The 24,339-nt window shown below is 43.8% G+C and overlaps 1 protein-coding gene across 4 annotated transcripts in view; it reads right to left on the bottom strand.

Moving 5' to 3' along the window:
- Window positions 1–1,462: 1,462 nt before the first annotated feature.
- The window catches only part of MYO5C (myosin VC), a 53,319-nt gene continuing 30,442 nt past the window's right edge, over window positions 1,463–24,339 (bottom strand). For 3 of the 4 annotated variants that reach the window (XM_083712406.1, XM_083712407.1, XM_083712405.1), the window contains 17 exons: window positions 24,078–24,258; window positions 21,920–22,013; window positions 21,036–21,099; window positions 20,834–20,914; window positions 19,660–19,840; window positions 17,430–17,523; window positions 16,186–16,249; window positions 15,221–15,386; window positions 13,521–13,608; window positions 12,777–12,875; window positions 11,472–11,626; window positions 9,083–9,172; window positions 7,816–7,966; window positions 5,585–5,867; window positions 4,189–4,363; window positions 2,714–2,794; window positions 1,463–2,591 (listed from right to left, as the gene is read on the bottom strand). In XM_083712406.1, coding sequence (XP_083568532.1) covers window positions 2,439–2,591; window positions 2,714–2,794; window positions 4,189–4,363; window positions 5,585–5,867; window positions 7,816–7,966; window positions 9,083–9,172; window positions 11,472–11,626; window positions 12,777–12,875; window positions 13,521–13,608; window positions 15,221–15,386; window positions 16,186–16,249; window positions 17,430–17,523; window positions 19,660–19,840; window positions 20,834–20,914; window positions 21,036–21,099; window positions 21,920–22,013; window positions 24,078–24,258 — 2,200 coding nt within the window. In that variant the 3' untranslated portion in view covers window positions 1,463–2,438. Of the gene's footprint in view, window positions 2,592–2,713; window positions 2,795–4,188; window positions 4,364–5,584; window positions 5,868–7,815; window positions 7,967–9,082; window positions 9,173–11,471; window positions 11,627–12,356; window positions 12,499–12,776; window positions 12,876–13,520; window positions 13,609–15,220; window positions 15,387–16,185; window positions 16,250–17,429; window positions 17,524–19,659; window positions 19,841–20,833; window positions 20,915–21,035; window positions 21,100–21,919; window positions 22,014–24,077; window positions 24,259–24,339 lie in introns of all 4 variants that reach the window. The other variant, XR_014557917.1, reaches the window with a different exon arrangement.

Raw genomic sequence — 24,339 nt, 5'->3', positions numbered from 1 at the left:
TATTTGGCTACGAATGATCGCCAGAGAAGAAGAGGAACTCTCAGCAAACCCCCAATGCTTTGAATGTTTTCATCCCACTCTTACAGCAGAGGACCTGGAGCTGCTTCTGGCAGCATCAAGGACAGCCTCTCTCTTCTACAAACACTGGCTGCCAATTAGCTTGCAGCCTAAAATTAAGGTGATGGTTTGGGTGTATAAACCCACTGTAGCTTGGGACCAGGATAGCTGAAAGATTGTCTCACCCCCTACGTACTGTGATGGGTTGTAGGGGGCCAGATTCCCCTAAATTCCTTGGTGCTAGATACTCCCCCAAATTCCTAGGTTTAGTAAAAGTTAGAATTTAATCAAAGTTTGATTAAACTTCGCCAAACATGGAAATGCCTTGGATTTTGTTATGCTAACCAGCCAAGCCAGCTCAGAGCCAGCTGGATGGGCCATTAGCAGAGGACAAAGGCTGGTGATGGACCACCAAGGTAACCATCAGGTCGCAAGTCTGCCAGGCAAGGGGGAGAGGGGCTTCTTCTTTGGGGGATGCTGGGACGCGGGTGGCACTGTGGGTAAAACCTCAGCGCCTAGGACTTGCCGATTGCATGGTCGGCGGTTCGAATCCCCGCGGCGGGGTGCGCTCCCCTCGTTCGGTCCCAGCGCCTCCCAACCTAACAGTTCGAAAGCACCTCCGGGTGCAAGTAGATAAATAGGGACCGCTTACCAGCGGGAAGGTAAATGGCGTTCCGTGTGCTGCGCTGGCTCGCCAGATGCAGCTTCGTCACGCTGGCCACATGACCCGGAAGTGTCTGCGGACAGCGCTGGCCCCTGGCCTCTTAAGTGAGATGGGCGCACAACCCTAGAGTCTGACAAGACTGGCCCGTACGGGCAGGGGTATCTTTACCTTTAGAGACAGTAAGCTTATTGAAAAAGTTCCCAGAGGCCAGTTCTTGAAGACGCTTATTTATATGGAAAAAAATAGCTCTCAAATTCAGTGCAAAAGCACTTGGCCCTAACATGGATCATGTGTTGAATGTGAAAACAATTGTATTATGGGTGGCAGGGGTACCTTTACCTTTACCTAGTGAGCAGGTTTAGAGTTTCAACTTTGAATGACAGTAGGTTGGAGGAGGTCCTTGGAGTCAGTTAGCAGCGAGGATGAAGGAAAGAACTCCATGTGATCTGGGGGTGACAGGCTGTAAGCAAGCTAAATAATGCATTTTAAATGGTCTTGTAAAGAAAAATAATATCTAGAAACTCTAGCAGATTTCACTGCAGTTTTATCTTCAGGACTTCCACTGCAGAGGGAACAGATCTTAGAAGAGGTGAGCCAAAGGAATGGTCAGGTAAGGACCAATGTGAGATGATGCACCATCCGTGAGACTATTGTGTTGCTAGAGCTCACATCTGAAAGGAGTATATGCTAGAAGCTCCAAAAATCGCCACAACACAGCATAATAATAATAATAATAATAATAATAATAATAATAATAATAATTTTATAAAATGACAACAACGACAACCTTGACCCTGGAAAAGTCAGAATGCAACAACGTGGTAGAAATGACATCTGGATTCTTCAGAATAAATGTGTTAGTGAGCTGTGTCACTAAAAAATGATTAGTGTGGAAACACCCCTGACATTCATCTGGGAATGTGATGCCTATTTTGGATTTGTTTTTGCAACAAATGAATGCATCTTAGCAAGCTTCCCTCCCTTACCTGAGTTGTTTGTGTGAACCCAGGTATGTGACAATAATCTGACACAATAAAAATCATGGTATAACCGTCATCTATTTCATCTTATCATTTATATGCATACTTATTAAATAACCAAGATGAATGCTCCCATAAAACATACATATACAGGCATGTAAATTTACAGTGTTACAAATACTGTATCAAAGTAAAATCTTACAAAGAATTGTCTTGTTAGTCCTTCATTATATAAAGTTATTTAGTAATACAGAGAACCACCATGGCCCCAGTGCCTTCTACATGACTGGAACCCAGCGCTGAGCACCTGTAAGCTGCAATGAGGTCCAATCTACAAAAGGGAATAAGATTAAAAGCATTTGGATGGGCCATAGGACATGCAGCAATCCATTTCTTACACCCTGATTTCCAAATGTTTTTCAAAAATTTATCTTCTAAGAAACACTACTTCACAGTGATTGAGGAAGCGCATAGATGAGTGATGTTCATTTATCCTTCAAGAGATTGATTCTTTTTTAGTTTACAGTCGTATCTTGGATCCCAAACGCCTTGCGAGTTGAACGTTTTGGCTCCCAAACGCTGCAAACCCAGAAGTGAGTGTTCCTGTTTGCGAACGTTCTTTGGAACCTGAACGTCTGACGTGACTCGGAAACCGAGCCTTGGTTTCCGAATGTTTTGGAAGTTGAACGGACTTCTGGAATGGATTCTGATCGACTTCCAAGGTACCACTGTATTTGTTATATTCTAGTGAGAAAGCCAAGCTTGAAACTGCTGGGGATCTGTATCGTTTCCAGAGCATGCGACGAAGGGGTGAAAGGAAATGTCACTTGAAAGAGATATTTCGTATCTAGCATCAACAGCGGAGAATTCTCTCTGTTGTTCAGCATAGCCTGGAATTAGAATAAAGAGAGAAAAGATTAAAGTAACAAGAGCTAAAGCTGCCAACAGGAACAGGTTTTTTAAAAAAGAAAGTACATGTCTTCTGAATGAGACTGTGATTTAATAATCATACCTGCACTTTACGAACGAATGATGGAGTCACTCTTTTCTCAAAATCATCTATGGGTGTGTAGGAGTTGAGGATTTTTACTATCTGTAGGGACGATTTAAAGAAATTCATGAATACTTCCGATACATGTAAAAACTGTAATGATTCTACAGTCATAACTGAAATATGTATTGAGGTTACCCCCCCCCCCCGCCAGGGCAGCAGAATGGAAAAACATCAAGGGGAAAGGGAGGTGTCAGGAGGGGCTGACATAGTGAATTGGAAATTGAGCAAAAAAGAGAAACCCTGTTATAATCCAAGGAATAAAATGGGGACACAGAGGATGGAGACGACGACTGCATAGGGAATTTTCAATTACGAAAAAAGAAAATCCAGAAAAAAAGAGTTTGGATGAAAGTAGAGAAAAGGAACTGGTAAAAAAGCAATTTTAATGAAAGGACTTGCACTTTAAAAGCAGTGCATGGCATCTCACCACAACTGTGCTCGCTTGCACAATGCTTAAAGGTAAAGGGACCCCTGACCTTTAGGTCCAGTCATGACCGACTCTGGGGTTGCAGCGCTCATCTCGCTTTATTGGCCGAGGAAGCCGGCGTACAGCTTCCGAGTCATGTGGCCAGCATGACTAAGCCGCTTCTGGCGAACCAGAGCAGCACATGGAAATGCCATTTACCTTCCCGCCAGAGTGGTACCTATTTATCTACTTGCACTTTGACGTGCTTTCGAACTGCTAGGTTGGCAGGAATAGCTTGATGTAAGGTAAAGGTAAAGGTACCCCTGCCCATACGGGCCAGTCGTGTCCGACTCTAGGGTTGTGCGCTCATCTCACTTAAGAGGCCGGGGGCCAGCGCTGTCCGGAGACACTTCCAGGTCACGTGGCCAGCGTGACGAAGCTGCTCTAGCAAGCCAGCACCAGCGCAGCACACGGAAACGCCGTTTACCTTCCCGCTATAAAGCGGTACCTACTTATCTACTTGCACTTAAGGGTGCTTTCGAACTGCTAGGTGGGCAGGAGCTGGGACCGAACGACGGGAGCTCACCCTGCCGCGGGGATTCGAACCGCCAACCATGCGATCAGCAAGTCCTAGGCACTGAGGTTTTACCCACAGCGCCACCTGCGTCCCTATAGCTTGATGTAAATAGGGTCAAATAAATTCATTTCCTTTACAGTTGGTGGCTACCTTGGCTATATAATTTGCTCTAATTTATTTATCTACTTGCACTTTGACGTGCTTTCGAACTGCTAGGTTGGCAGGAACAGGGACTGTGCAACGGGAGCTCACCCCGTTGCGGGGATTCAAACCGCCGACCTTCTGATCGGCAGGCCCTAGGCTCTGTGGTTTAACCCACAGCGCCACCCGCATCCCTTGCACAATGCTTGCCAGGTTTCAAATAAGACCATCTGTATAGCCAGGGCAGTTTCATAAATTGATATTTTAGGAATCTACCAAGCAAGGGAGAAAGACCTTAGGTTTAAGTACCTGTACAGCAGTGAGGGATGTGCAGCGTTCATAAATCTCTTTGGCATCCTCATCTGTGGTCTTCTTAACCTGAAGGAGCCAAGCTGCTTGGGAAAGAGGTTCCAACGTCTCCTTGGCAGAGCTGCTCTGCAGATTCTTCTGCTTAAGCCACTCTTCGAGATAGCTGATATTACACCTAGGGAAGGAAAAGATAATTTGGTTTAAACTCCCTTTTGTTCAGAAGCTGGTAACATAAGTTGCTGCCCCAGAGCAATGTGCTATGGCAGAGTAAAATGTCTGGCATACTTTGTATGCCATGCAAATGTGGGAATGTAATAATATTCCATTCATAAAACAACGTGATTTTTCCCATTTTAGATTGCTTCCCGCCCCCCATCTCATAAAATTTGGAAAGTTCTTTTCAAAATGTTTCTTTATGATCATGCTCCTACGTCAGCATAGGATAAGGTTACCAGACATCCCCGTTTCCCGGGGGCAGTCCCTGGATTTACAAATCAGTGCCCATACAAAATCCATTGAAGTTGAAAAGTGTCCCCAGATTCATTGAAAAAAATCTGGAGACCTTAGCGTAGGAACACTTGCCTTATACACTGTGCAAGACTTTATCAAGATGTAAGTCTTGGGACGCGGGTGGCGCTCTGGGTAAAACCTCAGTGCCTAGGGCTTGCCGATCACATGGTCGGCGGTTCGAATCCCCGCGGCGGGGTGAGCTCCCGTCGTTCGGTCCCAGCTCCTGCCCACCTAGCAGTTTGAAAGCACCCTTAAGTGCAAGTAGATAAATAGGTACCGCTTCATAGCGGGAAGGTAAATGGCGTTTCCGTGTGCTGCGCTGGTGCTGGCTCGCCAGAGCAGCTTCGTCACGCTGGCCACGTGACCCGGAAGTCTCTGCGGACAGCGCTGGCTCCCGGCCTCTAGAGTGAGATGAGCGCACAACCCTAGAGTCGGACACGACTGGCCCGTACGGGCAGGGGTACCTTTACCTAAGTCTTTTAATACAATAATATTTAAAAAAAAACGAAAAAAAGGATGGACAATAGAATGCATACTGTGGACTCCCTGCTGACTTTTAGCCACCATACAATTTTTTTTTTAGTGCCCTGGCTCTTCTAAATCTGTACTGAAATGCTATTATTTTAAAAGTGCAATGCTCTATGTATCTACGCAGGAGTAAGCCCCGTTCAGTTCAAGGCAATCCCTCCCAGAGTTAGTGGCTATAGCACTGCAGCCTAAATTTTGTTTATCCTGTAGGTTTCTGCTGCTTTTTCCAATCTGCAGATATGCTTTATGCCATTTGATTTTTAATTGTATTTTGGTTGCTATAACATAACCATGGAGGTTTTTCTTTTCTTAACTGACATGTTCTATTATTACTCTTAATCTTATTCTTATTATTCACCTTATCTGCATCCCCTTTCGACAAGAGCACATATCCTTGCGAAGGAATAGACTGTTAAGGGTAACTGCTCCAATCAGAAAGAAAAGCTGTTTCACGGCCTGCTTTAGAAGCTCTGAGTCCAAGCCATTCTGACACATTGTGGTATAAAAATAGCTGAGCTGTTGCAGGATGGAGGTCATGGTGTAGGCATCTGTGTCGTCTATGCTGGAGGAGCGCTTGCGGAATCCAGTCGGTTTTAAGCCAGAAATCCCCTGGAGGCTTTCATACTCCAGCATTCCAGGCACTGGAAAAGATAACACAGCAAGCAAGCAGAAAATAAAAAATAAAAATAAATAATGTTCCTATATCACTGCTATTTGGCTCTGGAAAGCAGTCGTGCTGTTTAAAGGTTTTAAATACCAGCTTACTTATTATTGCAGTAATGCAATAAAGAAGGGCATTTGGGTGGGCTACGTTTTGAGATTTCCATTATTCAGTGAACACTGAGGTCATAGCGGAAAAACAAATGCTAAGAAATCCAGCAAGGCAGTCCTTGAATCAGATTCAGAATGTCTCTTCTCCAACTGCATTATTCACAGAACTGCACCTGCATTCATACAAACTGATAATGCAATCTTTTGACTGGTGTATATATTACACACACACACACACGTGTGTGTGTGTGTGTGTGTGTGTGTGTGTGTGACCGGACTCTCAAGTACACTGGAATGACAGAGTGTAGGATGATATAAACCCATATATGCTACTGCGGGAGAAATAAACTGAATAAGTTTAGGAATAATTGTCTTTGCATTTATGGTGTTTAACCTGCTAAATGCATATATTTGTAGCAGTATTTTATTTTACAAAACAAAAAAAATGCTCTCTTGATATATGTATTCAAAGTCCATATTCTTACTCATCTGTGTAATATATATTCATAGAATCATAGAACTGGAGAGTTGGGACCACAAGGGTCATCTAGTCCAGTCCCAGGTAATGCAGGAATCCTGCCCATAGCCATCCCTGGGTGGGATCACACTACCAACCTTCTGGTTATAACAGTTGGATGCGCCGACCCTTTGCACCACACTTTTATTCGTATTTAAGCAATTGAAATAAAAAGAAAAAACAAATCCATGCACAGAATCTGTATTATCACTTAAACAGATATTAGCATGAGTATGTTCCAAGCCTTTCATGGTTTCTTGAATCCTGACAATAGAGTTCATGGTATTCACTTTAGCATTCTCTTTTGGGGGTGGGCAGTGTCTCAGAGAGGCAGTGTCTGACCTCATTCCTGCATGATGCACTGAAAACTACTGTTTGAGAGTTTGAATGGCGGTTTGGGGCCCTAGTATGCTTGGAATGGTGGGGTGCGTGGGGTGCTGTGGTCTAAACCACAGAGCCTAGGACTTGCTGATCAGAAGGTTGGCGGTTCGAATCCCCGCGACGGGGTGAGATCCCATTGCTCAGTCCCAGCTCCTGCCAACCTTTTGAACTGCTGTTCAAAAGCACGTCAAAGTGCAAGTAGATTAATATGTACCACTCCAGTGGGAAGGTAAACGTTGTTTCCGTGCGCTGCACTGCTTCACCAGAAGTGGCTTAGTCATGCTGGCCACATGACCCGGAAGCTGTCTGCGGACAAACGCCAGCTCCCTTGGCCAGTAAAGCAACAGCCCCAGCCCCAGCCCCACAACCCCAGAGTCATCCGCAACGGGACTTAACGGTCAGGGGTCCCTATACCTTATGCTTTTCCTTCCATTTTCACTTGGGAGAGAAGGAAAACACCCCTAGGTTTGGGAGAAGGAGACAGCTATGCAAATAGCAGAAGGTCTTTTCCAGGCCTGCTGGCAGAGGCCGCTATCATACCACCACAGGTTTCTCTTTAAAACAAGTTGCAGTTTTTGCATCATTTGATTGCTGAATGTTTTCCCCAGCAGCACAGCTAGAGAGTTCCTGAAAATTCAATATCACAGCAGTTCAACTGATAGTTAGAACTGGAGGAATCAGCTAGTTTTTATTCTTGGTGAATCCTATGCACCTCTATTCAGAAGTCTCACTCTGTTCAGTGGTGCTTACTCCCAGGGAAATGTACATAAGATTTCAGCCACGAATACATGTAAATAGACTTTTCAGACATGCACAAAGAAACAAGAAAATACTAATAATTCATTCCTATATCGTTTTAGCCATGCACAAGGTTTAGAAATAGCTTGGAATGTGTGCTGCTATCAGCATTTATTTCTTACCTATCATTGGCTGAATATTGTTCTCCATTACAATGATAAACTGATGATAAATACGAATGGCTAGATCACTAAGAACCTGCCTGTATTCCAACAGGTCAAAGTGCTTCAGATTGTTCTTATTTTGTTGTGGAGTATTGTGCTTCATAAATTCCTGAAAACCAGATGTATAAACAATATGCCATTTAAGACCATAAGTATAATACAGGTTTTATACTTCTGCATATTAAGTAGAGTAGTACAAAAACAAACATATATTCGGAAGAGCAAAAGGCTATTCATGCACTCTGTTAATAAGTATACATGCAAACATTTTTACCTAGTGCTAGTAGTAATTTTAATGGAAGTCAGCAGCTTTGTTTTGCAAAGAATAACTCTTAATTTCAAGACATGCTGTCCAACCCATGGTGGATCTTGACAAGAGAAAGGGCATGTTCACAATGTGCAGGACACAAGAGCTAACTCAGGCTGAAGGAAGGTGAGGACAGGTGACCTCACCTAGGCCCGAAGTCACCCCGCACCAAAGCAGGCTCAAAGCTTCTCAGAGCTTTTCAAAATCATTTTTCTCAGCAGCTAAAAGGCATTAGCTAAGCATCAGAAACATTCCGCTTGCTGTAACTAAAAAGATTGTAACAAAGGTAGAGAACAGTCCATTGTTTCTCAGGCCTTTCTCATGCCTTCTGGCCTTGCTAAAGAACCACATTGCAACTTACTTTCTGTCAAGGAACCATGCCAGAACAAGAGATTGAAACATATCTGAACACTCTGAAACTCCCCCCCCCCCTTTCCTGGGAAGGGCGCCAAGAGTCCAAGAGTCCCAAGACAGCTTTCTGTTCATGCTCAGAGGAACTCATGGGGCAGGACTCTGGAAGAAGGAGGAGGGATCTGGAAGAGGTATATATGCTTGTGCACAAGACTGTGAACTTCGTGCATGCTTTTTGTGACTTATCACACTTGCTCCTTCTACCAGTTCATGGATGGTAGAAATAAAAGCCTTTTCTCCGAAACTATTCCTTGAGTGTCTGTTGACTCCCACTTCCCTTTCCCAGGCGCAATACTTTTCCCAGCCGAGGGCAAAGCCTCATAAGGCTACAAGGCCAGGCCCAAATCTTTCAGGTATGGATTCACAGGGCTATGGACTACAAGGATGTGGTTTCCAGGTCTTCTGTGAAAGTTGGTTCCAATAGGTGATACGTGCCAAAAAATTTTTTAATCATGAACTGTATTGCAATGTTCAACTATGTTATAGGGAGCGTGAAATTATTCTTACCTCTTCTCCACTGTACTGTTTCAGACAGTTAAGAAAATGGCATGTGTTTGAAAGCCAGAAGGACAACATCTCAAAGTCTTCAACATGTTCCTAAACATTAAGACACTCCGTTTGCTTAATTTATATTTCATATATTTACCCACACCACCTCAATCTTCGCAAGCGGTTGCATGAGAATTCAGAAATTATGCACAATGGAGGTTAGGCTCTTTATTACATATCTGGTTTATTTACATACATAGACAGCCTGAGTCTACTTATGGAGGGGCTCATAGCAGCAGCACCCCAAAACACACCAGCCTATTTCATATTAAGAGCATCATATGCTGCTCTGCCTTTGCAGCATCTGCAAGCTATCTCTGGCTCTGCAGGGCTTACCCTAACCCCAAAGCTTCCTGGTTACATTATGGTTACCAGATTTTTTTCAATGAATCCAGGGAATTTTTTTGAAGCTGAGTAGCAACAGGGAGTAGTGGGGATGGTGAGGCAAAAGACATGCATATTGTATAAAGATGCAAAGCCCTTCTTTCGCACCCCGTGAAACATAAATGCACAGAGTTTTTTTAAAAACTGGGCAACGGCGCACCACGCACCCGTGACTCCCGAGCCTTCCCCGATCTCCTTCCCCCTTCCCTCTTCGTTTTGACAGATCAGGGGAGGCTTGGGAGTCACGGGGGGGGGGGCAGCCATTGCCCAGGAGGGGCCAGCCTGGTAGTGCAGTTGGCTCTGACTGGCTTCAGGAGCTGCTCGCTGCCGTGGTGCAGGAAAAATGCTGGGCACCACAGCAGTGAGCAGCCCCTGAAGCTAGCCAGAGCCAACTGCGCTAACAAGCTGGCTCTGGGCTGCTAAGGCTGCCACTGCCCTGTTTCCCGGGGACAGATTTGCAAATCTGGGGACATTCCGGGGATGGAATTTGTCCAGGGACAGATTTGCAAATCTGGGGACTGTCCCCGGGAACCGGGGGCGTCTGGTAACCCTACATCACAGCCGCCCCAACTCTAAAAGATTCCCCCCTAACTGAAGCTCTGGTCTTTTGTACCCAGAGGAAGATCCCTCCTTTGATGTGTGAAATGACTCATTACCTCAAGAAAATTCCTTGAAAGTTTAGTCTTCACACCTAGCCCCCCCTTTGAACTCCTCATGGCTTATCCCAACCCCAGGAGGCCACTTCACAAAGATATCAGCCTTTTCCATTGATTTGCCTGGGATTACAGTCCTAATACACAACTTCAGAATTGTGCATAACTTAATTAACTTTTACACATGCAATTACTGATACAGTGGTACCTCGGGTTACATACACTTCAGGTTACATACGCTGCAGGTTACAGACTCCACTACCTCAGAAATAGTACCTCGGGTTAAGAACTTTGCTTCAAGATGAGAACAGAAATTGTGCTCCGGTGGCGCAGCAGCAGCAGGAGGCCCCATTAGCTAAAGTGGTGCTTCAGATTAAGAACAGTTTCAGGTTAAGAACGGACCTCCGGAACGAATTACTTAACCTGAGGTACCAGAGTAGGCACTGCGACTGCAAATGAAAGTATAGTTCATTCCAGCAGGGAAGACACAATGTCTGCAACTTTATAGGAGAGGTGTGAGACTTAAGGTGAAAGGACTTGTGGCATGAATTGATGTAATAAGCATGAAAGAACCAAATCAGGAAATCACAGGAACTCAGCTGACTATGCTTAAGTAACCTGCATAAGTAGCTGACCATGAATAGATTCAGCTATGAAACATGCTCAGCTATTTTTGTTTCATGTGACCTTCATGATACCATAATCAAAGCTCTGAATGCACTAGTTCTGTAAATCTAGGCTTAAAATCTACACCAGGCGGCAATAAAGACAGCTATGACATAATGTTTTGCAGCCATGAAATGACTCCTTTCAATCATATACTTTATATTTGTGACACGGTATGGCACTATGTAATTTGCAGGTAGATATTTAATTGAGTTCTACTTAATGGAATTATCTTCAAGCAAGAAAGAAGAGTGAATGACCAATCTGAATAGCACAATTTCTCTGGTAAGCAGTCATGGCATGGGAATTGTTCCGTTAGTCAACCTATACAGTGGTACCTCAGGTTAAGTACTTAATTCATTCCGGAGGTCCGTTCTTAACCTGAAACTGTTCTTAACCTGAAGCACCACTTTAGCTAATGGGGCCTCCTGCTGCTGCCACGCCGCCGGAGCATGATTTCTGTTCTCATCCTGAAGCAAAGTTCTTAACCTGAAGCACTATTTCTGGGTTAGTGGAGTCTGTAACCTGAAGCATATGTAACCTGAAGCGTATGTAACCCGAGGTACCACTGTATCTGCAAAACATTCTGTTGGGCTATGCCAACTGTACAGAAAGAAAGCAGACTGCATGCAAAATGTTCCTACCTTAATTACTTGTTTGATACTATTGATTGACATATTCATAAAGGATTTCAGCATGCCGTCATCGTTCAGATAATCTGCATATCTCACACACATGAAGAGGATGTGAGCTGGAAGTCCTGGTATCATATTTACCACCACTCCACGGGGCTTCAGTTCTGCATGAAACCAAGAGTCAAATGGTGTTGATTATTTAGTGAGCATTAAATAAATTCTATAGGTTAGCCATTCTTTTTAAAAGAAATGAAATTGTAACCAAATGCATTTCTTCCCCCCAAAATCTTATCCTGTTCCTGAATCGTATTATTTTGGATCTCTACAATTAAAAATATGCACAAAGGATGAGAAATAAGAAAATTAGCACAAGCTACTGGTTTCATTTTGCAATTTATGTCTCTTGATAACAACTTACTTTGGATAATCACACTATAAAAACCACAGAGAAACTGGCTAGGGCTGAATGAGTAGCCACAGATATTAGCAATGCACAAGTCCTTCAACACATAGCAAAGTTGTCTTAAAGCAGCTATGTATTTAGCTTGCCTGAAAACATATCACAAAAAAAGCTTTAGTGAAAATAATAGACTCTCCCAGGTGAGTAATTGTGTTAGCGAAAGCTCATAAAAACCCAAAATATTAATGTGGATTACTGGGGAGATTTACAGATTGAAAATGAATGGGAAGTGAACTGCAAAGAAGCAAAACATTGCAGTTGTTTGCTCAGGTATAAATGAAACCCAAAATTCCCAAGAAAAAATAGGAGGGAAACATGCAGAGAACCTTATGAATGTCTGGGAAAACAATAGAGAGATGAGGAGGAAATTGTGGATGGGACACAGTAGTTACAGAGTCTGTAGAAAGAAAGAGAAGAATATATTAAACACAGACCTGGTATATTTGGGCCTGGTTTGTGAAGGCCATTTGAGGAAGAAATGGTGAAAACACAGTAAGAGGGAAAGATTTCAGCAGGTGACACCAGTTTTAACTTCAAGATGTATTTCAGAGATAGTGACTTACAGTAATGGTAGATCTGAGAAGAAAAAAACAAACTCATGACCCTGGAGTCTTCCAAGTATTTAGCCTCATGAGTGAACAGTTTAGGAAAGTTACAGAAAGCACAAATATGTCACACACATTTCCTCCCACAGCCGTTCTAAAACAGAAGCATCATAGAGCTTTTAGTAAAACAGATAAGATAGGAAGGAGAAAAAACATTAATCCTGGCCACAACTCCAAAACTTCCAGCAACAACTATTTGGCATTGCTTATGAGTATACTTAGGTGAAATTGAAAGTGTTATGGAAGTACCAAGGATCAGGTTCTGAACAATTTTTCCTTCATCTTCCTTTCTGTACTGCAACATTCCAATGTATTCTTTTGGCATGGACAACATGGGTTCTTCATGGGCTGTTAAACATTAATATATATTTACTTTCAGAAAAATACTACAGTGGCATTAGAAGTTTGGAAAGAACGATCCATGACACAAATCACTGTGTGTGACAAATTATTTAATACAAATGATCAGGCTTTCTGCAGCAGTCATGGCCTGTTAAGCTTTGGAACAGAGTTATTAAAAAATACAAAATAAAAATCAACCATGACTACCAACTAGGATCGCACATAAGCATGCTGGTTTGGGTCAGTGCATCTGTTTTCAGATCAATCATTTGATGACTTGGGAGGGTGGGTGTATGTTGTGGGGGGGAGAGGGAGGGGGAAGGGAGAGAGAGGTAAGGAGGGGGGGAGGGAGGGAGAGAAAGGTACCCACTTTTGGCCACACCCACAAAAGCCGTGTCCCCACCCCCCATCCCCATTCACCAAAGATAGACATACCCCCAAAAAAGTTAGCCACCAACGTCTTAGCCCCATGCTTCTAGTATTCTATGGCAGTCTTTTGCAGCAGGATTTCGGTGAACAGGCAGCACTGCACGATGAATTTGATCCTATGAACTCTCATAATTATTACCGTAATGTTGGTCTCATCTTCCATGTAGTTTCCAAAGAAGCACACATTCAAACAGTTTTAAAGAATATATTTAATGTCCTCACCTGTTTCTATAGACTTTCTAAGGGTCTTGATCTGATCCTCAAGTTTCTTTATTATTCTGTCCTTCTTATCCATCTCCTCTTCTAGATCCTACAGTGTTCAATAAAGTTGAGGAAGAATGATCTGCTTTAAAAAATGCATTTGGGACAGCTGCATATCCCTGCATTGCAAGGGGTTTTACTTAGGGTCCCTTCCAACTCTACAATTCTATGATTCTATGCTTCTATGAAGGACAAAATTCAGATTTATTACTGGCCGATAATAGGCATGATAGAAAAACGGCACTGTTACTTACACTGGAGAAACAAAAAAATTAGATTCTGAGCAATGCTATAAATCATTGGCTCCCAATTACCTAAGTCCTGAGGACCCCCTGTTTTTCAAAAGCCAAGTCACAGACCCACCACATCTGAACATTTAAATATCTCTCTGATAGTTTTTGTTATGTGAATGAAGCCACGGACCCCCCGGGTGGGTTCCGCAGGCCACCAATTGGGAACCACTGTCGTAAATGAATACTTCTTAGTAGACACTGCTGTGGTTGTCACAACTCCCCAACTTTGGAGGATGAGGGCAAAATTCAGAAGAAACATCAGGACTGACCCCAGATGTCTCCACAGTGCTGGATTCGCCTTATCTCTGCTTTACATGGAACCTGGACCCTGCCTTGTTTGTTAAAAACACGAGAAGAACATAAGAAAAGCCCAACTGGATCAGATCAAAGGCCTGCCTAGTCTAGCATTCTGTGTTCACAGAGACTAACCAGATGCTTATGAGAAGCCCATGAGAACATGAGCACAATAGCACTCTCCAGCTCATCATCCCCAGCAAGTTAAAAAAAAAGGTTAAGTCCAGTCAAAGGTGACTATGGTGTTGTGGCACTCATCTCGCTTTCAGGCCAAGGGAGCCAGTGATTGTCCACAGACAGCTTTCCGGCTCATGTAGCCAGCATGACTAAACTGCTTCTGGTGCAACGGGACACTGTGACGGAAACCAGAGAGCACGGAAATGCTGTTTACCTTCCTGCCGCAGTGGTACATATTTATCTACTTGCACTGACGTACTTTCAAACTGCTATGTTGGCAGGAGCTGGGACAGAGCAACGGAAGCTCACTCTGTTGCGGGGATTCAAACCGCCGACCTTCTGATCGGCAAGCCCAAGATATTAGAGATATACACAGCCATCATGGCCAGGCTGTTGTTGCCTTGCTTGCCTTTGCAGAACCTAAATGTCTTAGCCTTACATAACTTATAAAATTAACATTTTAACATTTAAATTTGTTCGGGGGGAAATCGACACTAAACTGCAGTTCCCAATCTGTGGGCTCACTCAACTCTTTTCCTATGCAAGGTGTCTTTGTATCATAAGAGCTGCAGAAGGAAGAGAGCTTTGGAATGAGCTCAACATATAGTTGGCATCCCAACTAGCCACATTTGTGAAAAACTATGAAAAAGAGCCAAGTGACGCATGTTCTCACCCCACTTTAAAAAATAATTTTAATAAAGAATCTCAAATTGGTTTCCCCCTTTTGTACAACATATCACAAAGGGTTGAAACTCTTTGTGATTTTAAGGAAATAAGGCTATGATCCCAATCACACTTACTTGAGAGTAAGTTCCATTGAATTGAGTGGGACTTACTTCAAAGTAAGCATGCATAGGCTTAAAATAATCCATTACCAGGAGTGTTTTCCTTCCTCACCGTATTTTCTGTAAGATATGCCATATCTTGCCACTTTTTGTACTTGGTTTCATTCTCTCCTTCGTGTTGCTTCTCCATATGATCATTTATCTCCTGAAGTTCGTCAGATGTGGCTATCAGCCTTTCTTTTTCCTTCGTGCGTATTTCATTTTGAACGTGCAATACTCTAAAAAGGCATTAAAATGTATTAATTCTTTCTCTGTGCATAAAACAAAGAGCTGCTACAAAATGGAACACTGGTTCACTTATCATGAATGGGCAGTTTCAGGTTAGCAGGCTGAGCCAACCACGTTGTGAGCTCTGCTCTTGGATCCCTGCATGGGCAAAGACATGTGTGTGACTTAACTTTCCTTCCCTCCTCTGCTTTCCACCTCAGTTTTCCATTCATGACCATGCACAATCAGAAACAGAGTTTGCATGAAGACACTAGCTACAAAAACCTAGGAGTGAATTGCAGACCGGAGGTCACACATCACAGTTCCCTGAGAGGAGGAAGGGAGCAGTTGTGTGAGGTTACTAGCCTGAATGATCACAGACAGCCCTGTATTGTAGGGTGAGGTCATTTGTGGCTCAGAATGATAACCTAGAAGGCACAGTAAATGAATCCATGTTCCATTCTCAGGTTTGCATCCCAGTCATCCATATTAAGTTAAGTGAGGGTAGGTGAGTTAAGCAGGTGATCACCTAGGCCTGCCCATCTCCCTTTAAAATTGGCAAGTGAAGGTTTTCATGGCATGGAACAAAACATGCTCATGATCACTTTTCTAACTGCTGCAAATCAAAGGGCAGTTAAGGGGGCAGCTATATGGGCTGTTTCAAAGGCTGGCAATCTTTTCACAAATGTAGCAGTTTCAGTAGCTTATTAGAAACCAATATATTGATTTTGGAGCTTTACTTCCTTTTCCGTGAGATTAAATACGCAGATAAACTATGCCCAACATTTTTCAGAGGCTTTTTAAGATTACCTTATTTGTGTTCCTTCTTTTTCCTGGTTATGATGCAGCAGATCTGCCCTTTCTTCCATTTTCTCTTTAATAATAACAATAAACATAATTTTACTAAACCAACCTACACTGGGATTTATAGGGTTTACTACAGTAAGATTATCCATGTTCTCATATACAAAGTTGCACTATAAAATACACAATCCATCTAAAAGTCCTGTTTTATAATAGAGTTTAGGGACAGAGAGAACATGATCCCAACTGAACATGTCAGACAGAAATCCGTTGATGAAGCAATGCTAAAAGTGAAAGCTAGACTGTAAAACATTCTTAAAATTAGCCGGAAGCCACAATCATTTCCACAAATTTCCATTAAATATATAAAATAAATAGTATGAATGGCACTGCAAGAGTTATAATAAACAATACAAAACACCTCAGAAAAAGGAAATGTAATTAAAAATAAAATAATTAAACTTTAAGAACTTACAGAATTAAAAAACTCAGAATGGATACTTATGTCTTATGATTCATTGGCCATTTCAACAGCAGCCCCCCAAAAAGCAATAATGCATTTAAGAGTTCTGGAATGTTCCAGCATACAATTCTGATACAGTAGAACCTCTACTTATGACCGTCTCTACTTGGGCCCGAACCAAGTTGCGACCACAACAAACCCAGAAGTAAATACCGGGTTTGCCACGATTCGCGCACGCACAAAAGTGGCTGCCGCTGCCTGCACATGCGCCGAAGTGAGCTGCTGCTGAATGCGCCTGCACGCAACGGCGCTTCCACCAGAGACCCGGATCAACCTATGAACGGACCTCCAGAACTGATTATGTAAACTCATACCAAGAACAAACTTAGTTGGTCTCTAAGGTGCTACTGGACAATTTTTAATTTTTTTTATATACTGTCTTTTTTGCTCTATAACACGCACCCGACCATAACACGCACGTAGTTTTTAGAGGAGGAAAATCCGTAGGCATGCCACCCATAGGCATTCCCTCCATAACACGCACAGACATTTCCCCTTACTTTTTAGGAGGAAAAAAGTGAGTGTTATGGTGCAAAAAATACGGTATTTCTAATGCGTCAGACCAACACAGCTACCTACCTGAATGTATAATCTATGTACTTAATGAATTCACTTTAGAGATAAGTAATTATAGTGAGCTGCACTATATACCATAAAGGGGGGGGGAAATATCCTGTTGCTATCTTTATCAAATTGAAAATGGAATGACTCCTAATTGAAAAATCACCTTTATTCTTTGCAGCTTCTTCTTGAAGACGGTTTTCAAGATCTGTCTTCTGCTTCTGAAGCTCAGCAATCTGCTGCTTAAGATCTGGGATCATCTTCAGAGAAAGGGGGAAATATTAAAGCGAAGCTACTCACATCTTGCATCAATGTTGTACGTCAGAACTGTGGAATTCTAGAAGCATAAGCAAGGAATATTCCTTCCCATTTACTCCAGAACTCATCTGACTGGGAGAACTGCAACCTCCTATCCGAGAAAGATCCTCATGCCTGTGTTTTAATTGGCTGACTGCAACTTCAAAGACTAAGAATACTTCTTAAGTCATTGACAAATTTTCTGAGCAATCAACAGATGTCCTTAGAAGCTGCTGCTTTTACTGCAAGGCCTGCACAAACCTAGATTTTGATCTCTTCTAGATTCAAATAAGGGCCACGGGTGGCGCTGTGGGTTAAACTTGCCAATCGGAAGGTCGGCGGTTCGAATCCCCGCGATGGGGTGAGCTCCCGTTGTTCAGCCCCAGTTCCTGCCAACCTAGCAGTTCGAAAGCATGTCAAAGTGCAAGTAGATAAATAGCGGGAAGGTAAACGGCATTTCCGCACGCTGCTCTAGTTTGCCAGAAGCGGCTCAGTCATACTGGCCACATGACCCGGAAGCTGTACGCTGGCTCCCTCGGCCAATAAAGCGAGATGAGCGCCGCAACCCCAGAGTCGGCCACGACTGGACCTGATGGTCAGGGGTCCCTTTACCTTTACTAGATTCAAATTCCTGTTACGGTCTTTTCATAGAATCACAGAATTGTAAGAGTTGGAAGGGACTACAAGGGCCATCTAGTTCAACCTGCTGCAATGCAGGAATCTCTTGTCCAACAACTGCACAACCCTGAGATTAAGAGACTCATACTGACTTAGCTATCAAAGGGATGCTATGAAGCTCGAACAGTCCTTTCCCTCCCAGCCTGGGCCAATGGCTCTGTGGGCCTTTTCTTTTGCTCCTTGTCTGTTGTTGTTCAGTCTCCTATGAGGCTACACGTACAAGCACCTACCTATGCCCTCATTCAGACATAAGATAGCATGACTTATATTGCTTATCACCTCTGTAATATGTGTGTGTCAGTTCAAATAAAACTTCTGAGACAGGACTATAGCTTATTAGTTGCTCATTGTGTGTCCAGGAACTTCCCTGTTGGACAAATAAACAGTATTGTTGAAATAAACAGTATTGCCAAATTGGGAGCTGGGACGAAAAGGGGAGATCCTGGGGCTGCGCCGGCCTTAAACGACCCAGGCCACACCCCCAGAGTCAGCTGATAGGCTGGCACTGGGCTGATGCGGCCCGAGGATTCCCCTGATCGCGCGGGGCTGCAGCCAGCCCCACGCGATTGTTGGGGGTGTGAGCCTGCAACACCACCTCCTCCTTATGTCGGAAGTGGCTTATTGTTGAATTAAAGGTAAAGGTAAAGGTACCCCTGCCCATACGGGCCAGTCGTGTCCGACTCTAGGGTTGTGCGCCCATCTCACTTAAGAGGCCGGGGGCCAGCGCTGTCCGAAGACACTTCCGGGTCACGTGGCCAGCGTGACAAGCTGCATCTGGCGAGCCAGCGCAGCACACGGAAACACCATTTCCCTTCCCGCTAGTAAGCGGTCCCTATTTATCTACTTGCACCCGGAGGTGCTTTCGAACTGCTAGGTTGGCAGGCGCTGGGACTGAACGACTGGAGCGCACCCTGCCACGGGGATTCGAACCGCCGACCATGCGATCGGCAAGTCCTAGGCGCTGAGGTTTTACCCACAGCGCCACCCGTGTCCCATTGTTGAATTACTTGGACCCAAAAGGAGATATAAGGTGATAAGACTAAAATCAAATAGAGAGTCACATTTGGCTTAATTTTTTTGAATAGTTTTTAGAATATTTATTTTCTTCTCTGATCCCAGGCTGCAAATGCCTGGATAGCTCAGCTGGTTAGAGTGCGGTGTTGATAATGCCAAGGTTGCAGGTTCAATCCCCATATGGGATAGCTGAATATTCCTGCATTGCAGGGGGTTGGACTAGATGATCCTCAGGGTCCCTCCCAACTCTACAATTCTCTTCATATGTGCAATTTGTAACGCCATTGAGGATGGATTCTTCATAATTATGTTCTGCAGCAGCTGCTTTTGCTAAACAGGATCCCTGTTTATATTCAGAAGCTTGCTACCACAATATGTTTTTAAATTCAATAATATTCAGTCCTCACCATATTTTCCGAGGTTAGTCGGGTAACTTGGAGCCGAATACTGTCATTGAGGTCATTTTCCTCCCTGAACAGTTTCTGCAAATGGTTTATTTCTTGACTAAGATGTTCAGTTTTAGAATTGAGACCATCTATCTCCCTTTCATAGTTCTCTTTCTGAGACTGGAAATGGCTTTCCAATACTCTGTTGAGGGAAGGGAAACACATAAACAGTAAAATAAACAGTACAAGATCCTTGACACAAGATCCTTTTAAGACCAAGAACCATGTAACGTAAAAAAAGAAAGCACTTTCACTGCAATTCACGTAGACAGAAGGAACACCAGCAACCATACTACCAAAAAAGTTTAGAATGCTATACTAGAAAAAGGTTGATCTGGCTTAAAATGCTGAAATTTAAATTACATTCTCTACAGCTGCATTAGGCACGATTCGGGTGGTTTTTCAATCCATATGAAATGACCCCTTTTCTCTCCCCCCCCCCTTTTAAAAATTTTCCTCAAGGGTCAGTTGGTTGGAAAGGGTTTAAGACAAGACCATTGCACCAAATCCTTAATGTACGCAGGCTGAATATACACTATTTTAAAAAGTGGGAAGATGAGATAAAACAGTGAACCCAGTCTTTTTACATGTGAACTGTTGAAATGAAATGTTTCAAACTAAGTCCTTTCGGTGATAAATAAAAGTCATTTTCGAACATGTATCACAAAACACGACTACAATAAATTCTGTAATTGTCCCCCAACCAAGGCAGTACCCTTTTCTCCTATCAGAACACCATGGCATGAACAGCAGGGACGTGGGTGGCGCTGTGGCACTGAACCTCTTGGGCTTGCCGATCAGAAAGTCAGCAGTTTGAATCCCCACGACAGGGTGAGCTCCCATTGCTCTGTCCCAGCTCCTGCCAACCTAGCAGTTCAAAAGCATACCAGTGCAAGTAGATAAATAGGTATCGCTGTGGTGGGAAGGTAAACAGTGTTTCCGTGCGCTCTGGTTTCCATCACAGTGTACCATTGAGCCAGAAGCAGTTTAGTCATGCTGGCCACATGAACCAGACAGCTGTTGTCACCTGGTTACCAAATGATTTAATACTGCAAGAATACAAGCTGAGCTTTTTTTTGGACTGGGGGCACCTTCAAATCAAAACCATTTGCAAACAACAGGTAATAAAGCTAACCTTGTGGCCTTTTTCAGGCCTTCATAAGCAAACCAAAGTTCCCCATCTTCATTTAGATGTTCCAAATCTTCAGTAGACAATCTGTTACAAAACAAAAAGAGGAAACAAAAATGGGAGGGCTAATCTCAGGCAAGCATGTGATTTAGGAAAAGAAATTTCAAAACTGTGCTTTAAAAAGGGTCTATGTAGACTATATCTGTACCTGCTCCTTACATCTGCGAAGTCATAGCTCTCACGGAGTTGCATTGTAATGTCTGACAACTTGTCTAGGAAAAAATAAAATGTAAAGTGAACACTGAGATTCCACTTTAGCATAAAGGTTGTATAGACTGTATTTACTGTTTCACTGCAAGAACTCATTATGCAGCATCAACGAGTTTAAACTGATGCAGAACCAAACTAACTCTGTTCTGATGGCCTGGCAGCTACTCAGGACATGATCTGTGTTAAAAAGATGGCAGATACCACAAAATGACTCTGTTTCCCCCTCTCAAAGAGATGCCGAAAACAGCATTGAAAAGTACCATATTTTTCACTCTATAGGACACACTTTTTCCCTTCTAAAAAGTAAGGGAAAATGTGTGTGCATCTTATGGAGGGAATGCAGGCTGAGCAGCTATCCCAGAAGCCAGAACAGGGAGATGGAGCGCTTCGCAGTGCTCCATCTCGCTGTTCTAGTTTGGGGATGGCTGCACAAAGCTTCTGCAGGGCAGCGGGGTGCCTTCACCCCGCTGCCCTGCGGAGGCTTCCAAGGCTATCCCAGAAGCCAGATCCCTCTTGCTGTTCTGGCTTCTGGGGTTCAGAATTTTTTTCTTCTTGTTTCCTCCCCCCCAAACTTGGTGCGTCTTATTGTCTGGTGCGTCCTATAGAGCGAAAAATATGGTATCAGTTTTCACCAAAGAAAATAAGGATTTAAAGCTAGATCTCCCTTTAAAGGTAATAAAGGAGAGGGGAGTTCCTCTATGCCTGCTTCATATCATGGAACAGCCAGTGTCTTAACTTGAATAAATGGAAGAATGCATGAATGAAACCCATGAATCACCCATATATTTTACCCATTTGAATGAGAAATATTTTCAGAATTACCTCTCATTTCACGCTTTTGGCACTGTAGTTGCTTCTCCACATCCAGTTTTTGAGACTGAATCAGTTCAATTTCTTTATGCAGTTCAGGGATTGCCTAAGTTCATTAAACATTTTAAAAATGAAGCACAATTCAATGGGGCAAAGCAAATGACAGAAATAAGATGAAGACAAGGTTGCAGTCTACAGCATGCCTAATTGACATCTATGACCCAGTTTGCACAGTCAAACCACGGCTAAGTGATAAACCAGCATGCATTCACAAGAAAAATGATTGATAAGCCAAGAACAAAACTGACTAAAGCTTGTGGTTTGTCTGGAGCAAAACAAACCAAGAGCCCATATTTGGATACAACCATAAGCAAAACCATAGCTTAGCAAAAATGTCATTCTCTATGTAGGAAAGAACACCCCCCCAACACATGAGTGGTCAATTAATACTGGTCTGTTACTATACCTTTGTGGTTCGAGGACCCGACCCCCGCAATGTGGAAAGAATACACACGGACACGTGATATAAGGTTAATGGGCAAGGAAAGGCCACAACTTTATTGATTACAGCAGTGAAAAGGTATTGGCTTAGGCATTGGATTTGAACAAGTGGGTTTATTCACCAGGGGGTGGAGCCAGTTGATGCCGATCCAACTATAGGCTCACCCCTAATGTCACCGAGGGTCGTGCCATGGCCTCCCGCCAAGCAGGCATCGGACAGAATACACGACCGCCAGATTCCTTTAACGGAATACCCCTAAAAATTGAAGGCATAGGCGATGGCCACACCTAGCTCTTCGACACAGCACAACACATTATTCCAATGCCTAACCTACCCACCAATACCACAAAAAGTTGTGACGATTGCTACGAGGTAGGCAAAAAAACCAAAAAGGCCTAATGCCAAATGGAAAAACTCCTACCAGGCCCCCTAGACAACCAGGGCGACCAACCTAAGGTCCATAGCAAGGCCAGTGACCAAGCCCTAACTAAAAGGGAGTGGAGGGTGGGTGACTCGTGGTGAGAGGACGAAGAATGAGGCCGGGCGAAGGCTGCCGCCGCAGCAAAAGGCTGCTGAACACGCCCCCCCTCAGGCACCTGGTTGGATGCCTGCTGAGGGGCGTGGGCGCCAGCCAGGTGAGGTGAAGGCAGGGGGCTAACGCCCCCTGCTAGGGGCGGAGCTCGGGCTCCCGCCCACAACCACTCCCCTCTCTTGCAGGGAGGAGAGTCTTTGTGGTTCGAGGACCCGACCCCCGCAATGTGGAAAGAATACACACGGACACGTGATATAAGGTTAATGGGCAAGGAAAGGCCACAACTTTATTGATTACAGCAGTGAAAAGGTATTGGCTTAGGCATTGGATTTGAACAAGTGGGTTTATTCACCAGGGGGTGGAGCCAGTTGATGCCGATCCAACTATAGGCTCACCCCTAATGTCACCGAGGGTCGTGCCATGGCCTCCCGCCAAGCAGGCATCGGACAGAATACACGACCGCCAGATTCCTTTAACGGAATACCCCTAAAAATTGAAGGCATAGGCGATGGCCACACCTAGCTCTTCGACACAGCACAACACATTATTCCAATGCCTAACCGCCACCCGAGCCGCAAGGCTCGCCGCCAATACCCTCACGGCTGTAACCAATCCCGGATGCTATTAATGACGCTATCTAACCAGATGTCGTTCCCCAGGTCTGATAGATGCACCCCGTCATTCCGATATAAGGCGTGCTCGCCGATACGGATACGGTCATGATAAATGACTCGGCCATACATGAAGCGCACCCAACGGGCAACTGCCCGATTTACGAGTTTCCTGGTTTTTTCAATGGCCATACAGCTCTGCGCTCCGCGCCAAAAAGTCCTCTTCAGCATAGAAGACCAGAACACTGTCGTTCTGGGACATAAAGCAGCGAACGCATCCAAGTCACTTTTCATGCTCACTAGCAAGTCCACACTTCTCCTACTAGTCAAGTCGTTCTCTCCTAATTGGATGACCAGGATATCGGGAGGGCCGAACGCGGCTACTTTCTCCCACAACAACGGAATCAGCTCGACCCAGCGCATGCCTCTTCTCGAAAACCAGGAAACTCGAACTCCATTCTCTATGTAGGAAAGAACACCCCCCCAACACATGAGTGGTCAATTAATACTGGTCTGTTACTATACCTTTGCTTGGTTTGAAAGTTCTTCTACTTCCATTTTTAAGCCATCTTCAATTTGCTGTTTTTCCCTGACTTTCTTTTGCAGCTGATCATTTTCATCTTTGAGAAACTTTATTTCTGCCTTGAGTGAGTCCATCTTTTCTTCATAGTCTTGTTTCTGGTTCTGGAAGTTCTTCTCAAGCATCCTGCAAAGATTAACAACAACAACAGAAAAGGCCACAACTTTGTTTTTCTCCGCATATCTCTAAGTACAAACAAATTGCTAT

This window comes from Podarcis gaigeae (assembly GCF_964106915.1).
Source record: "Podarcis gaigeae genome assembly, chromosome: 14".
NCBI lineage: Eukaryota > Metazoa > Chordata > Lepidosauria > Squamata > Lacertidae > Podarcis > Podarcis gaigeae.
This window is presented reverse-complemented; position numbering and strand designations above follow the sequence as displayed.